General features: G+C 51.0%; 7 protein-coding genes across 7 annotated transcripts; 4 read left to right on the forward strand and 3 right to left on the reverse strand.

The window, feature by feature from the left end:
- Nucleotides 1-364: 364 nt before the first annotated feature.
- S10a (40S ribosomal protein uS10) lies at nt 365-867 on the reverse strand (the record flags this gene model as incomplete). The annotated part of the gene is made up of 3 exons (XM_043297720.1): nt 365-449; nt 507-730; nt 826-867. 3 exons carry the CDS (start codon nt 865-867, stop codon nt 365-367), a joined length of 351 nt encoding a protein of 116 aa, XP_043153655.1.
- Nucleotides 868-1347: 480 nt separating this feature from the next.
- On the forward strand, nt 1348-3450 carry Asppvi_001424 (ASCC2 family CUE domain-containing protein; the record flags this gene model as incomplete). Its single annotated transcript, XM_043297721.1, has 1 exon — nt 1348-3450. The coding sequence occupies one exon, from the start codon at nt 1348-1350 to the stop codon at nt 3448-3450; it is 2103 nt and encodes a 700-aa protein (XP_043153656.1).
- A 419-nt stretch (nt 3451-3869) lies between these two features.
- On the reverse strand, nt 3870-5630 carry Asppvi_001425 (fatty acid desaturase; the record flags this gene model as incomplete). Its single annotated transcript, XM_043297722.1, has 2 exons — nt 3870-5346; nt 5410-5630. 2 exons carry the CDS (start codon nt 5628-5630, stop codon nt 3870-3872), a joined length of 1698 nt encoding a protein of 565 aa, XP_043153657.1.
- A 389-nt stretch (nt 5631-6019) lies between these two features.
- Nucleotides 6020-8369, forward strand: Asppvi_001426 (phosphoribomutase PRM15; the record flags this gene model as incomplete). The annotated part of the gene is made up of 10 exons (XM_043297723.1): nt 6020-6046; nt 6117-6161; nt 6229-6307; nt 6378-6697; nt 6767-6785; nt 6836-6845; nt 6895-7075; nt 7127-7416; nt 7478-8154; nt 8209-8369. 10 exons carry the CDS (start codon nt 6020-6022, stop codon nt 8367-8369), a joined length of 1809 nt encoding a protein of 602 aa, XP_043153658.1.
- Nucleotides 8370-8938: 569 nt separating this feature from the next.
- Asppvi_001427 (uncharacterized protein) lies at nt 8939-9483 on the forward strand (the record flags this gene model as incomplete). The annotated part of the gene is made up of 2 exons (XM_043297724.1): nt 8939-9176; nt 9314-9483. 2 exons carry the CDS (start codon nt 8939-8941, stop codon nt 9481-9483), a joined length of 408 nt encoding a protein of 135 aa, XP_043153659.1.
- Nucleotides 9484-9923: 440 nt separating this feature from the next.
- On the reverse strand, nt 9924-11984 carry Asppvi_001428 (putative MFS monosaccharide transporter; the record flags this gene model as incomplete). Its single annotated transcript, XM_043297725.1, has 8 exons — nt 9924-10247; nt 10300-10397; nt 10453-10681; nt 10738-10820; nt 10880-11271; nt 11328-11481; nt 11538-11831; nt 11882-11984. 8 exons carry the CDS (start codon nt 11982-11984, stop codon nt 9924-9926), a joined length of 1677 nt encoding a protein of 558 aa, XP_043153660.1.
- Nucleotides 11985-14520: 2536 nt separating this feature from the next.
- Nucleotides 14521-16308, forward strand: Asppvi_001429 (dihydrolipoyl dehydrogenase; the record flags this gene model as incomplete). Its single annotated transcript, XM_043297726.1, has 4 exons — nt 14521-14662; nt 14758-14834; nt 14915-15397; nt 15469-16308. The coding sequence occupies 4 exons, from the start codon at nt 14521-14523 to the stop codon at nt 16306-16308; spliced, it is 1542 nt and encodes a 513-aa protein (XP_043153661.1).
- Between the last annotated feature and the right edge of the window lie 378 nt (nt 16309-16686).

Raw genomic sequence — 16686 nt, forward strand, 5'->3', positions numbered from 1 at the left:
ATGCACCCTTCATGTATTATATGATTATCTTAACGATCGCACTACACGTACTTTCGCTATGGGTTTTATGCTATGAGTTGAGCGGCGCTTCTGGTTCATTGGGCTCGGACGCGTAGACTAGACTTTTGCTACGTTTGGTTGGACTACGAGGACAGTATAATCAATTAAACGGATGAAACCTCTTCGTTTTGCAATCTTTCCCATTTTTGATTCCAGGTTTTAACGGGTATCAACGTTGCCTCGGTAGAAGCCTTCCGGCGTGAAGATAACAATCCACTCAACGGCCCAACGAGCACAGCGCAAGTGCCATCCCAGTTAAGAGTTGACACCAAACCCTCCCTGATCCCAACTAGATTGAAAACATCTAGGCGGCAATGGTAACCTCAACCTCAACACCAGCCTCGATGTTGATGATGATCTGCTTGACGGTCTCAGTGGGGGCAAGGAGGCTATCGCCCTCGTTAGCGGTCTGATGTTCGATCATAAGGATGGGCGGGGGAGCTTACTCGATGAGACGCTTGTGGATGCGCATCTCGTACTTGTCCCAGGTCTTGGAACCCTCACCGCAAGGGGTCTTACGGGTGGAGATGTGGAGGGTCTTGGTAGGGAGACGGACAGGGCCCTTGACCTGGAGGGACTTGGAGCGGGCACGCTCGATCAGCTCAGAGCACACCTTCTCGAGGGAGGCGACCTTGCGAGAGGTGAGGGTGATACGGATCTTGTGGACCTTCTATAATCGCAGGAAAAGAATTGGTTAGTTATGCGCAACTGTGGCTCGTCTTCTCTGAGCTCGTAAACTCGGTTATCAAAGAAATTGGAACGTACGGGGCCCTCGCCGAACTCCTTCTCAGGCTTCTGGAAAGACATCTTGCTGATTGTGTGGTGGGTTGACCGGGATTGACGAGAGGGCTATCGAACACAATTCAATTAGTCCTTGTTCAAGAAAAATCAGACAGAAGGGGTAGAAAAGTCATACCTATATGAGGCTAGTTGCCAATCAAGACCTGAACTTCGAGGTTCGGTAAGGTGATGATGGCCGTTGAAGAGCTATCGTGAAATGCGACAGTCGTATGAATCTTTTTTTTTGGATCGTGTCTTTAGCGTCTCTTGTGCGGGCGGATTGTCTTGGCGCTCGGCTATCTTGAGCTAGTCCCAGTTTGGAAAGCGACTCAGTATCCGATCTGTCATCATCATCGGAAACCGTATTAGGAAAAGGAGATTATGACGACAGGTTATGCGACGGCCGTTGATGATTGTGATGATTAGATTTGGTGTTTTCTTCTTGATCTGAGCTTCCTTTCTTCTCTGGGTGCTTTATCTTGACGCACATATTTGAGAGGCACTATCATGGAAAAATTGCCACTTCTCGCACCAGTTCCGCCGCCCGCAGTACAGAGGAGCATAGCACATGAAGAATGGGAGTCAATTCTGGATGCATGGATTTTACTCCTAGGGATACGCATCGAAGCTTCTGACTCAGTATTTAAAGAAGTCGTCTCCAAAGATGAGTCCACAGGCAGCTTTTTATCGTCCTTCTATCAACAGTTCGCCACGACAAATGTGCCTGAGCTGCGGACGGGGGCGAAGGCGCGAACATTACGGAAGTGTTGTTTCTTGTTGACGAGGAGACTTCTATTGGATGCCCCTGCTTCACCGTCTGAAATGCTAGATTGGAGCGTTCTCGGTGCTATGTGCTGTTGTCACCCGTCAAGCTCAGCTTTGAAGAGGTTGTTGTCCGAAGCATGGGATAGACACCATGAGGCCATGACATCCAGTTTTGAAAAAGCAAAGTCCTCAGTTATCAAGCGACTCTCAATACCGAATCCATCGGGGAACTTGGAAGTAACGTCTGACATCCGCTTGTTGACGATATTGTCTTCTGCACTTCCTCCTTGCGGCCAGGTGCTCATGGCTGGTTCTGACTTCATAGACACTCTCTCTGATGCGTATCAGTCTGAGAAAAGCGTCGATTTCCGCAAGGTTCTTGTAGCGAATGTCTACGTTGGCTTGATCTCTTTGTTGAAAGGCGCCAAGCCGAACTTATCGTTGCTTCTGGATCAATTGTTCAGCTTAAAAGCGAGCACAGGGGTGGGCACTCCAACGGTAAAGAGAGAGCCCACAATACTTTCAGATCTAATCTGCAGCTCAGATCTATTAGCCCGTCTGGAGAGGTACTTGATTGTGCATCCGCAAAAACGGGGTGAAGACCTATTATCCAGCCTGCGTTCGTATCGGAATGAGTCTAAAGCATTCCACCACCGGTATCAAAAGCAAAGGAAGAAGACGGACAAGGGCAAAGATCGTGTTTCAGATCTTCCTACTGTCGAGAACATGCATGTCCACAGGATGTCCCTCGTGACACAGGTGCAAGATCTCTTCCCCCATCTGGGCTCAGGGTACATCGTTAGATTGCTCGATCACTACGGCGACAATCCGGAAACGGTTGTTGCACATCTGCTTGATGGCTCTCTACCATCTGAACTTCAAGAACTCGATCAATCCGAGCAACTTCCCGTCTCACCCACGACCCCCCGCCACGACCCTCTACCCCCGCGCCCAACTCCCCCAGAGATCCCATCGCCCCGCGCACCAGGCCCAGCTCGCAAGAACATTTTCGACAAAGACGTCGACCTCGCCGAACTAGCCCGCTCAGCCGACCAGGCCAGCCAAGGCAAACTGCTCTTCGGCCGCGCAGATTCAGATCTCACCGCGGACGCCATCCTAGCCGACCGCAGCCGGCACGCCGTCAACAAAGCAGCTATCATGTCCGCCCTGGCAACCTTCGACTCTGACGACGACGAACGCGACGACACATACGACGTCGCCGATGTAGGCGGCACGGTTGACGGCCTAACCGCAGTCACAGACGCCGAAGCAGACGCCGACATCCGCAACCGCAGAGCCGAGGACCTCGACATGACCCTCTTCCAAGCCTACAAGGCCAACCCGGCTCTCTTCGCCCGTGACTCTGCCACGCGCCGCTCACAACCCCGCGCATCGCTCAAGCGCGAGACCGGCATGACCGACGAGGCCATTGAGGGATGGGGCGTGATGTTGGCCCGAGATCCCAAGCGTTTGGCCAGGTTGGAAGATCGACTCGCGATGTCGGCCGGTGGGCCTGGCGGCGCCTTGGCGCAGCCTGAACTGCCGTCGACGGCGTACAGGAAGCCTGGACCTAGGGAAGATGGTGAATCGGATAGTGACACGGATCAGCCCAGTTCTGCTTCTGGAGGCAGAGGAGGACCTGGACGGGGACGTGGCCGCGGTGGTCGAAGAGGTGGCGGTGGTGGGAGGGCTCGCAGAGGAGGGACCAATGCCGGAGCTTCTGGAGAGCAGAACCCCGCTGTGGCTCGACAAAAGAAGGAAGAAAATAAGGCTAGCAGGGCGAATCACAATAGACGCCAACAGAGGGCCAGAAAAATTGCCCGGGGCGGTGGCATGCCAGGTTGAGCTGTTACGAAAATACGAAAGAGACACTCCACGTTTTGTACAGTTTACGATTTGTCTCCCTTAATAGACTGTAGATACGAATGCATATCATGTCTAAGCGACAGAATATCAATTCAGTCATCCATGCTAACCATGAAGAAGAATAGGACAGGTTTGCATGCGCTCTCTTCAACAGTGCTAGCAATCGAGTGCCAGCTCTAATGCCATTATCTAGCAGCGTCAAACACAAGAAGAAGCATGAAGGTCATTAAAAGTTGCTCAACTGAGCCGCACAAACATAGCGTAACACACAGTGCCAATCCCAAGCTTGAAACAGCMACCAATGATAGAAAATGTACAGTGACAGTACAAGATCCACGAAACCGGACATCTGGCTTCGGAATGACGAGCTCAACCATGGGCAAAGCAACAGCTGCCTTTCAGTGATGATGATCTGAGAAAACGCCCTGTTCGGCGCACGATTTTCTGCATTCTTCGAGGATACGAACTTGCTTCGCGACATCGCCAAGTCTGCTAATCACTTCCTTGTTGCCATCATAAAAGGTGAAAACGGCATATGGTATGCCAGTATCGCGACAGAAGTCGACCACGAGCCGCTGGGTACGACGCAGGTTGTGACGAGGAATGCGAGGGTAGAGGTGGTGAATAGCCTGGAACTGCAGTCCACCATGGAAGAAATCGAGCCATGTAGGGCAATCGACATCCATGGTGGTGCGCAGCATCTTTTGAGGAAACGATTCATGCACACCCAAGTCGGCAGTCGACATGGCAAAATGGGACAGCGTGATCTGCACGTGCAGAGGAGCAGTGACCATGTGGGAAACCAGGATGTAGGCTATCCGGCTGCTCCAGTCTGGAATAGAGCGGTATAGCACACCGTAACCGAACCAGTACCAGAAGAATACCTGTCCTCCAATCTCGAACCAGCGGTGCCACCATGCAGGACCCTTCTTTGGGGCTTGGCCACAAAACAGGTATTCCCAGCTTAGTCGGTAGAGATTGAATCGACCAAATAAGAGGATGGGATAGTAGAGGTAATTCTGATATCGCAGCATGACATTCGCCATGGCGTCAAAGTGCATGACACGGTCGTAGTACGTGCTTCGGAGACTCGTCAAGAAGCGATGTGATATGGCAAAGAAAGGCATATGCTCAATGTCGGGGTCATGCTCTGGAGCGTTGGTGACGATGTGGTGGACATTGTGATTCCGTTTCCACCAGCCCAGGCTCAGGCCGCCTAAATAATCCGCAATGATGATACCAATGACTGAGTCGACATGAAAATGATGAGTGATGCCCATATGGCCAGCATCGTGGGCTGCAAAAACGAGTTGGTGCCAGAAGCACCCTAGAAAGAAGGCCGATACCACATACCACCCTAAGCGAAGAAAGGTATATGATAGGGTAGCCAATAGAGTATAGCGACAGCATTCTATAAAGTACGAGAAATAGTTGCAATCGTAAAGCCCTTCCGCGCGGATCCGCTCATTCAGTTCGCGGTATTTCCGCTTGATTTCTTCCTGACTCGCCGTGTCGAGGGACGGGTACTTGGCGACATCAAAGACGATCTCCTCCTGAGTTCGGGCATCAAGGAAGAAGGGTTTCGGCTCGAATCCTTCAGTGGGAGTGGTTGAGACTGATGTATCCGAAGTCGTTGTCGATTTCCTTCGGCGGCGGACTCCTGGTGCTTTGTCTCCTGCGTCTGCTGCATCAAACACTGGAGAAGGGGGCTGTGAGATATCCTGATCTGTGCTGTCCTCGTCGCTTGAACAAGCCTCGCCTGGGTATGGACGGAACTTCCCGCCCTGGATCGGAGGGAGAAAGTTCAACCACGGTCCTTGGATGCGACCGATCTGGAAAGACAACATTCGCTGGCGTGCCTCTGGTGAATGTAATCTATACAAAATCGAATGTCAGTCGTCAGGTTACAATCATCTTGGATCCATCAGGAGACCGTACGCATTGATTTCGTCCGTCGCATCCCGTCCAACCATGTGTTTAATGGACTTGTCTCCTCCAGGGTGAAATTTGATCCACGCATCGACCTTGAGCACTCGATCGTCGAAAATGATGATATGTTTGCCATCAGCGATTTGACCCTCAATGTACCGCCGTGACAAGATTGTGTCCTTTCGCGTCCTGAAGGCGGGCTTAAGGGCCGCTTCCTGTGTCTGGGCCATGCCGAGGTTGTCTTAGGCTGGATCGATATGAGCTCAGGAACGGAAATGAATCTGGATAGTCTCCAACATCGTCCTGTCTGGGAATTGTAAAGGCAGGGGAAAACCAACAAGGATGATCCCTAAAAGAAGGTCCAAGTCTGGAGACCTCGGAGACGGCCTGCGTCGCTACGGGGCGGAAGCGGTGACTGTGGATGGCTCAAACAGGAACAAAGCGGGGACAAGCCGACAGAAGCACATGAAACGTGCTCCATCGCACTGGCGATCATCATCCCATCCCATCCATTCCATTCCGTTTCAAAGCCACAATCAGTCATCGGCCTATCACACTATCTTGTCTATTCATCTGATCCGTCCGTCTACGCCGCCCATCTATCATCGTACGATCCACCATGTCCGTCCCTGCGTCTACAATTGAGGTAATTAAGTGGAATCTTCACAGGTAGCTGAAATATATATATCTGATTGAACTGGTACTGTGTTCTGTAGGAACCTCTTTCTTTACTGGCTCAGAAATGGCTTGACTGGGACCGAGTAAGATGATTCCGTGCTCGAAAGTAGCTCCAATGATACKGTGGTATTTTGCTGATCTCAAAGGCAGAATCCCGAGACGCGGGCTGAAATTGAGCAGCTACAGAAGGCTGGAGCGACTGCGGAGCTTGAGCTGCGTCTTCGGCATCGTACGTATATTCTACAATACAAGCTCCTTCGTCTCTTGCACCCTCCGCATTTCTAACCACACAAGTGCAGGCATTCAATTCGGGACTGCCGGCCTTCGGGGTCGGATGGCGGCAGGGTTCTCCTGCATGAACTCTCTGACCGTCATTCAGGCATCGCAAGGCTTGGCCAAATACATCAGAGACAAACACTCTGACGTTGCGTCGAACGGTGTGATCATTGGCCATGATGCTCGGCATAACTCTGCCAAATTTGCTGCCCTGGCAGCGAATGCCTTCATCGCAATGAAGATACCAGTCTGGTATTATTCGGAGTCCTCTTTGACACCATCAGTCCCATTTGGTGTGACGCATTTGCGAGCTGCAGCTGGTGTCATGATCACCGCAAGCCATGTATGTTTCCTCTCTATTCGCGCAGTGACGAGAGCAAAAGAGGTCTGACACAGATGATTTTCTCGACAGAACCCAGCACAAGACAACGGTATGCATTGCACTCCCTAGATCTAGGTTCTGATTGCTGATTGCGTACAGGTTACAAAGTGTTCGGCTCACGCTTCATTTTAATTGGACGACGCTGACTATTGGACTAGTTATTTCAAGAACGGCGCTCAGATCAACACGCCCGTGGATATTGAGATAGCGCAATCGATTGACAGCAACCTAGAACCGTGGCCGAATGCTTGGAACAGCCTAGAAGCCACGGAGTATCTCCATGCCGAAGCTCTTCAGACGATTCTGCCTCGATATACCGAGGCCGTTTGGAATTATGCCGTGAGAATCATGCCACCCTCATTCGGGTCAATTGACTAATAGTGCTCCTAGAAATCCACCGTCTCTAGCTGGTCAAGCCCGCGACCATTCATGTATACTCCTTTGCATGGGGTCGGGGGCCTGATCTTTCCCGACTTATGCCGGTCGGTTGGAATAACCGATTTCGCCGCGGTAACAGAGCAAGTGGAACCGAACCCTGATTTCCCAACGGTGTCATTCCCAAACCCAGAGGAGAATGGATCTCTAGACTTGGCCATGCAAACAGCCGATAAACAGGGCAAAACCCTCATCATTGCTAATGACCCGGATGCAGATCGATTTGCTGCTGCCGAGAAAGTTGAGTAAGTCGGCATGCGAAGGGCGTTTCTTTATTCCTGGAAATAGTCACTAACCGTCGAGTAGCGGCTCTTGGTTCACCTTCACGGGGAACCACCTTGGCGTTCTACTGGCATCACATCTGTTTGATTCTCTAGAATGTCGAAACAACAAATCACGCATAGCTGTGTTGAACTCCGCGGTCTCTACAGGCATGCTCGAGAAGATGGCAAGGTCAAAGGGCTTCCACTTTGAGGAAACATTGACTGGATTTAAGTGGATGGGAAATATTGCCCGGAGACTGGAAGAGTCAGGGTACCATGTACCTTTTGCTTTCGAGGAAGCCTTGGGGTATATGTTCCCCGACGTGTGCCATGATAAGGACGGCGTGACTGCTGCCATGGTTTTTCTAGCAGCGGAAGCTCGATGGAGATCTCAGGGTCTTACCCCTTATTCGAAGCTACAGCAGCTGTTTAAGGATTTTGGGTACTTTGAAACACTCAATAACTACTTCCGATCGCCTAGTCCAGAAGTCACAAGAAGTCTTTTTGGAGCCATCAGGAGCGGGCCTTACCAGACACAGAAATCACTTGGCTCATTTAAGATCTTGAGGTGGAGAGACATGACAGAGGGCTATGATTCAGGCACGGAGGATCACAAGCCAGCACTGCCAATTGATAAAAGTAGTCAGATGTTGACCCTATGGCTGGACCGAGATGTTCGGTTCACCATCCGTGGCTCTGGAACAGAACCAAAAGTCAAGGGTAATTTTCACAACTGGAACATACGTGCCAAGCATTGCTAATTGACTCTCTTAGTCTATATTGAAAGCTGCGGTGCCTCTCATGAGCAGGCTGTGGATGCTGTCTGTGACACCTTTCGAACAGTTCTGAAAGAGTGGATCCAACCCTTTGCTCCTTCGATGAGCTACAGCAAAAATCTCCCGACGTCGTCTGGTCATATTCTCAACATTGATTAAAAGAGTGATCTAGACGATTTGCGGCAGCTAAACCTAGTAACCTAACCTACTGTATTTGGCTTATTTGTATGATCATAGAGCACGCCGTCCGGCTGTACTACTATATACTTCTTTGTGACACCTTGACAAACCCCAGAAAATCAAGTGGGTAGCACAACATTTCCGAATTGGCATCGGATTCGCTCAGTAAGTACCTGCTTCTGAATAGAGACAGGAAGAGCCTCACGTAGTGCGACTTCGCTTTCGAAGAAGGCTTCTTCTACCGTGTTCGAGATGGAAGCTAGGCTGGCGAACTACATCTGATGTTGCACAGCAGCCCGTACCTTGTATGACGAGTCCTGTCGGGCACAGTTGCTATCACGATCGCGTGAAGGGTTACATTTCCCTCTGGAGTTGACTTCTATCTGCCTAAATAGTGACCAAGCACTTAAATTATTGTAGATCCCAGCACTGAATGCCAACAGCGAGTGTTTACAAACCCATCGTCCCACCCAGGTGGCTTTTCATCCATCCATAATCGCTCGTTTGATTCTCTGTAATGGCTATCCGTTCATCCAGTTGGTCTAAGCATGTGCATCGACACACCGTCGAGCACGGCACTCACCCAGCCGGCGACAATTGCAATCCATATCCGTATAACACAAGTATCGACGGGCAAGATTGCCTCGCAAACCGTCGAGGCTTCGAGACAGAGTTCACCACCGACGACAGCGACACGGAATCTTCGACATTTAGCTCCCATATGCACCGAGGCCTTGGAGCTTGTTGCCATGCTGCTTCAACGGGTAGACATGGCTGCCAGCACATGTGTGTACATACCTTCCAGCATTACACTTGGCCTTGATAGTGCCCTTGCCAGTCAACATACAATTACTAATAAGAACACTGGGCTACAGTCTGAACCATGCCCATCCTCTAGCCGAGGGAATGCACGAGCTGAACAGCCAAGCTCATCACCACCACCACTATCACCAACAAACCTCCAGCACAAGCCATTGCAACTGCACAGCTCAATCACCCTGCGTTGAGGGCTATCCGCCCCGTCATTCCTGTAACAGTCACGGCCACGTCCAGCAGCACAGGCACCATCATCACCACCATCACCAGCAATTAACTCACTCTACGCATTATGACGGAGCAAGAGAGACTAGTCAATCCTGCGCCTGCAGCCATACGTATGGGACTGAAACTCGTGCTCACAGTGGCGGGTTTAGGGGTTGTCGAGGTTTAACACGGGTGTGTCTATGTCGGCGGCCGTATGGGCCTCCGTTGCCGGGTGGGTTGATGTGCGTGGGTAGGGGGACGATGGGATGTGCTTATAGGAGGTAGACTAGTTCTTATCTCGAGTCTGGTTTTTCCTGGTCTTGGTCTTCTGAATCACATTTGATTTCTTGCGTTATTTCTCATTTATTCGTCCATGGGGTATAAAAGCGATAAGTTCTTGAGAGGAGTTATGGCCCATTATCTAGGACTCATAAGCCAGCATTTCGTATCTTTCAGACCGTGGTACCCATCATGCATTATCCGGCCCAAGGTCTTCATTCCAGAGGGTCGCTACTCAGACGAGACATTTTCCTCATGCTGCGTATTTTGAGCAGCAGGCTTACCGGCACCAACCTCAGCATCCAGGAGACTGTTCTTCCGACCGGCCGTCTCAATATAGCCAGGGTTCTCGGCCTTGAGGCGCGCAAAGGTCCGCTCGGCATCCCACACCCAGGGCGTCTCAGCCGCGAAAAGCAGGTCCATGTCCTCCAGCGTCCGCTGGTTACTTTCCGGGTAGAGAGCCCAGACCATGGGGATCGTGATGACGTTGCTGATGGCGAAGATGTACAGGGTCTTTTCGCCGATGGAGCTGAACATCACCGGGCAAAGGAGGGTCTACGAACGTCTCAGTTTGATATTCGCTAGTGGAGGGGTTGGGGATACTGACCAGCCAGCCGTTTCCGATACTCCATCCTACCACACCCCAGGCGTTTCCTCGGGCGCGGACGGCTAGGGGGAAGATTTCTGCGGGGTAGATCCAGGGAACTGGTGAGATGTTAGTGGAAGTCCTGGGTGAGTGGAGACTGGAGATTGAAAGTACCAGTAAGCCATGTGGCGCCGAAGACCGAGGTGAAGATGAATATCATCGATGCGGCGGCCGCACCGTATGAGCTCGCTTTGCTTACATCTCCGGCCTCCCTAGCATTGATTGCGAGCCTGGAGAAGCCTCCAGCAAGAAACATGGCGATTCCTTGGGCGACGGAGCCCCAGTAGAGGGTCCACCTACGGCCAATACGGTCGAGAGTGAAGACACAGATAAGTGTCGCGAACTGTAGAACCGTAGTTAGGCAAAAAGTTTGACAGTTCTGGGATGATGGGGACGGACCATGTAGAAAATGTTGTTCAGACCGCTGATCCATTGGCTTTTCACCGAATCGAATCCGGCAATGCTGAAAATAGTCGGCGCATCTGGACACATCAGTCAGGCTGAAATCATATACAAGCGTTTGACGCTGGAAACGACATACAGACTGTGACACCGGCGATGCCGACCCATTCCTGCATGATCTGCAGCCAGATTACCAGTTGCACACGGCGTCCCAGATGCAACTTCCCGCTCTTGTAACCGAAAAGCATGGAAAGGTAGGAATTGCTATGGTTTATCGTCTTCTCGAGCTCTGCCACGCTTTGGATGTCACGGAACTCGGCTTCGGCTCGGACTGCGTCATCGTCACTGCTGCCACGGAGACGACCGAGGATATAGCGCGCTTCCTGCTCCCGCCCAACCTTGACTAGCCATCTTGGGGACTCTGGGAAGAACCAGACAGCTGCGAATAGCACGAGCAGGAAGATAATCTGAAAGGCGATTGGGAATCTCCAACGGAAGGGAGACTTTCCGCCATCGATGAAAGATAGACCACTATTACTTATTAGAAATGACTCCTTCAGACTAAGTCGGAGAGGAGTATCACCCACAATTCCAGCCAATAAGCCAAAACGACACCGAAAATGTTGAGTGTAAACTCGATGGCAATGAACTGTCCGCGAGAAGTGTGTTCGGCAGTCTCTGTAGCCCAGACCGGCACGATTGCGTTCAGAATACCGGTGCCAATCCCGTTGATGAAGCGGGCTGTGTTTGATCAGCCACTGCAAAGTGATCTATCGATTTTGAGCATGACGCCTTACCGCAAATCATCCAGTTGTGATTCTGTGCTGAACATTGCAACGCGGCGCCAAGTATGGCCCACACAGCGCCCGAAGCAATAGTTTTGATTCTACCGATAGAGTCTCCAATCCATCCACCAAGAAGGCATCCGCAGAGCGTTCCGAGGTAGTAGACGGAGACAATTCCTCCCTGTAACAAGCTATTTGTGACAACTGGAGTAGGCTGGCCATCTTTCATCTCGGTGTAACCAAAGCCCATCAGATCAATGTAGTCCTTGGCGTTGTTTACTCCGCCCATCATTCCTTGGTCATAGCCTGAATATCTGATCAGTATAGGCGTTAATGATGCTACACGGCAGACTAACCGAAGAAGAGGATTGACAATGCAGCAACACAATTGATCGCAATCAGGAGCTTCTTTTTCTCCAGCTTGTGTACAATATTCCATGACGGTATTTGGTCACTCATTTTGACAGTAGGGTAATTTAGGCACTCGGGAGAATTGCAAGTGGAGTGACGGACGCCCAAGAGCAGTAGTCACAATAGGTGTTACTGATCACGATTTAAGCGCTTAAGAAAGCCTGAGGGCCGAGGAGCACTCCAGCATGAACTCGCGGTGGAGAGTGGACGACGCGAGATCACAGTTATCCGAGAGATCCTCTTTTCTGTGGGGTGGTACACAGCATTTAAATGTGCAGGTCTGCAAGAGACGCCGGAGGACGATCATCCTGATGAGGATCGGCTGAGGTCCGACCAAAGAATTGGAGTATAGCTCTCTATAGGACAACTAATTTGGTTACATCCCGAGTGGGAGAAGTCTGGTTCCTGGGGTCGAGGAGGAAAAGATGGCCATAGGAATCGTATTCCCCACTCCGAGAAGGAAAACACACTATGACTCGTCGGAATGGGAACCTGGTTGATGTGATTTGGAGATAGACCGGCCAAGGATGGTTGACCAAAATCGGTAATCCGGGCAAGTGGCAGCGGCCAGACGCGCCAGACAATAGTCGCATCCGGTCACTGCATCGGGAGGCGTTCGGGGAGGAGTCTGATGTAGATTTCAGAAACTTGGAGCCAAGGCCGATCCGCGCTCATTAATATGATGGCGCCAGAATTCATTCGACAAAAGGCTGAGAGCCTCGATGGAATCAGCACATTCATAGAAGTAATACCCTGATGAAGATTCCTGAAGCACACTCGGTTAATGGGAGCCGTTCGGCAGTTGTAGCATGTACAGAGGTATACGAGCTCACACGAGGGTTCTTTGGCCATCATTTCCTTGGAAAGATTGATGATTCACTTCATCTGGGGCCAAAGACACGCTCGGTCCAATGGTGTTGGCGAGTGGGGATGGAGTCGGCGTTGCGGGGAGCGCAAAGGGGAGAATTCTGGGGTCGTTGGGTGGAGAGTCGGACGTCGCCCGACTTTGAGCCTGGGAAATACCTGTTTGGGATGCTTGAGAGGACCTAATGCTACTGATTGGGACAATGACGATGCCAAGGACATAAAAGAGAATGGAAGCAATCTTTTGATGAGGTTTTCTCTTTCAAGTCGGCCAGATCCATAGAAACATAATCATGAAGATAGGAGACTTTCGAGTCTTGGGCCAGACGCACATGCCATTGGAGCTTGAGGCAACAATCCTCCGTACAGAGACAACAGACAAAACAGGTATGAATGAAGCACAACCCGACTACTTTAGCATCAAGTCTAGAAAAATGCTGTACGAGGATCGATTTACCTACGAACTACAGATCTCCATGACTTCATAAATGGATCGATCCTACCAAACTTGGAGCAGTTCAAGATGACTGTAGCCCAGTGGTGACTGATGTCTTTCGGATGCTAATCACTTTTTCTTGTGTCCAGTTGTTACAGCTGCGCAGTCAGTCAGAACTCTGAAGCTCTGATCCGATAATGCTCCTAACAATTTCAAATGACGCGTCGACCTCTGCGGTCACACGCCAACCTGGACTTGCGCTGAGTAGGACCTGAAGCTGGGATATATTGTGACGGCAGCCAGCTCGAAAGATTCATCCGTCTCATCAAATCTCTGGTTCAAGATGTTATAATTGTCCTGCTTCATCACTGGAGGTGAGKACTTCTGGTTACTAGGCCCCGAAGGATATACTCTCCATCTGCGAAGGCTGGCGCTTAGAAACTGGACTTGCCTCTTGAAGGGCCCGAAATCATATCTGCGGACAGATATTGAGTCTGGATAACTACATTCTTCGACAAGCTCAGCAAAGCACCGTATATCATGCACGCTGCCGCTGAACGCCGACGGTAGCCATTACTTTTCGTTACCCGCGGAAACCAACGTAATATCGAGGGTGACACGCCTCTTCTGAGGACCTGACGGCAGACAACCATTTGGAAGCATAATATTGAGCCAGCCTGTTTCCCCTAAAGTAGTTCATCATCGGCGACGGCCGATGCTTTCGACCTCCTGAGTCTGGGGTATCGTGTTGGTGGTGATGATTTTCCGCAGCCTTGAAGAGATCTTATCCACCTTTACCGCTGACAAGTGTGGAATAGTCCGTTCCGGTATACGGCATTACCCATCTTGATGTCGACCTCATACACCACCATTGTTCCCCATCTACTTTATAGATGTGGCCATTGACAGTATTTTTTTTAATTCGTAGACGTCTGCGCTATTATACAGCATACTATATCGCTTGTCCACAGATGTCCGTGAAGTCTTATTATCAAGCACCACTTGCCGGCAATATGGAATTAGATAGCCGATTTGACCCGATGCTCACTGGTCCGGATGATTACATACGCAATGAATACCGTATCAATACCGGCCCGCCAGCTTTTGCTGCCAGAACCTCAAGAAAGCTTTCCTTGTCCCAACATCCTTTTCCCTATACTCTTAGCCTACCACCCCCAATTGTTGTCCTCCCATTCCTCCCCAGTTTTTTGATCTGGAGGATTGGCTATTTCTTTTAATCTCCCTTATACCTGGTATCTTTTTCTCCTCTACATTTAGCACACTATGTTCCGGAGTATGCTGCCGCGTGCGACACCGCGGGCTGCCCTCCGCACTGCCGGCCCTCAGCCTGTTCCTTCTAGCTTCGTTGCTGCTCCTTCTCTGTCCGTATATGGACGCTTCAGACGCGGCTATGCTTCTGAATCTGGTAAGTGATTGATTGTTCCCTGGGGCATCCGTGAGACGGTGCCTGCGCTTCCGGAGAAAGGGCAGTGGCTGATTATTGGAACTCCAATATAACAGAGCACGATGTGGTTATCATTGGTGGTGGTGTCGCTGGATACGTCGCTGCTATCAAGGCCGGTCAAGAAGGTCTCAAGGTGAGTCTTGACACTTTGTGGATATAATTTCGCTTTGCGCATTCTGACCCCTTTGCTAACATTTGATCGATCTTGGTTAGACCGCTTGTATCGAGAAGCGTGGACGTCTCGGTGGTACTTGCCTGAACGTCGGCTGCATTCCTTCGAAATCCCTGCTTAACAACTCCCACCTCTACCACCAGATCCTCCATGACACAAAAAAGCGCGGTATTGAGGTCGGTGATGTCAAGTTGAACCTCGAGCAGATGATGAAGGCCAAGGACACCTCCGTGGATGGTCTCACAAAAGGTATCGAGTTCCTGTTCAAGAAGAACGGCGTCGACTACATTAAGGGTACCGGTGCTTTTGTCGACCAGAACACCGTTAAGGTGAACCTGCTCGACGGTGGTGAACAGACTGTGCGCGGAAAGAACATTCTCATTGCCACCGGAAGTGAGGCCACTCCTTTCCCTGGCCTGAACATTGATGAGAAGAGAATCATCACTAGCACCGGCGCTCTTTCCCTGAAGGAGGTCCCCAAGAAGATGGTCGTCATTGGCGGTGGTATCATTGGTTTGGAGATGGTACGTGAACCTGATGACGAAAGTTCGGACGACTCGAAATTTTCCTCGTACTGATTGTGTCTGAAACACAGGCTTCCGTTTGGTCCCGTCTCGGTGCCGAAGTTACCGTTGTTGAGTTCCTTGGCCAGATTGGTGGACCCGGTATGGACACCGACATTGCCAAGCAGGCTCAGAAGATTTTGCAAAAGCAGGGTATCAAGTTCAAGACCAACACCAAGGTCACCAAGGGTGATGACAGCGGCGAGACTGTCAAGCTGAGCATTGAGGCCGCCAAGGGTGGAAAGGAGGAGACTCTGGATGCCGACGTTGTTTTGGTTGCCATCGGCCGCAGACCCTACACCGAAGGACTGGGTTTGGAGAACATTGGAATTGACAAGGATGAGAGAGGCCGCCTTGTGATCGACCAGGAGTACCGCACCAAGCTTCCCCACATCCGTGTCATCGGCGACTGCACCTTCGGCCCCATGCTTGCTCACAAGGCCGAGGAAGAGGCCGTTGCTGCCGTCGAATACATTAAGAAGGGCCACGGCCACGTCAACTACGCTGCCATTCCCAGCGTCATGTACACGCACCCCGAAGTCGCCTGGGTTGGCCAGACTGAGGCCGAGGTCAAGGCCGCTGGCATCAAGTACCGCGTCGGTACCTTCCCCTTCAGCGCCAACTCTCGTGCCAAGACCAACCTCGACACTGAGGGTCAGGTTAAGTTCGTTGCCGACGCTGAGACCGACCGCATTCTCGGTGTCCACATCATCGGTCCCAACGCTGGTGAGATGATTGCCGAGGCCACTCTGGCCGTCGAGTACGGTGCTTCTTGCGAGGATATTGCCCGGACATGCCACGCTCATCCTACCCTGGCCGAGGCCTTCAAGGAGGCTGCCATGGCCACCTACTCCAAGGCCATCCACTTCTAGACTCCCTGAAATCCTCTTGCTCCGCCGACCTGTATTTTCTCCTCTAGCCTAGCCACGCTAGCGAACCACATGTAGCATTTCGCCTTATTATATTTCCTATGTTGGTTGTGTTGTCTACTAGAGAATTTATGACGAAAAGACTTATCATCATAACTCCGATTGTCCATTGAGAATAGAGTCGAGTTACATGAATGCTCGAGAACGGTCACGTGATAGCGCGTCCATATATGTCAGCGCAGCCCTTGTGATATCTGAGATACCATTAGGAGCTTAAGCTTCAGGATGGTGTAGAAATACCTTCAGCTTTTACAGCAGTTTTTATTACTATGTCAGGAGCTCATTGAGCTCATTGCAATGAGTGTTCCGTCGGCCCCTTCG

This window comes from Aspergillus pseudoviridinutans (genome assembly GCF_018340605.1).
Source record: "Aspergillus pseudoviridinutans IFM 55266 DNA, scaffold_1, whole genome shotgun sequence".
Taxonomy (NCBI): domain Eukaryota; kingdom Fungi; phylum Ascomycota; class Eurotiomycetes; order Eurotiales; family Aspergillaceae; genus Aspergillus; species Aspergillus pseudoviridinutans.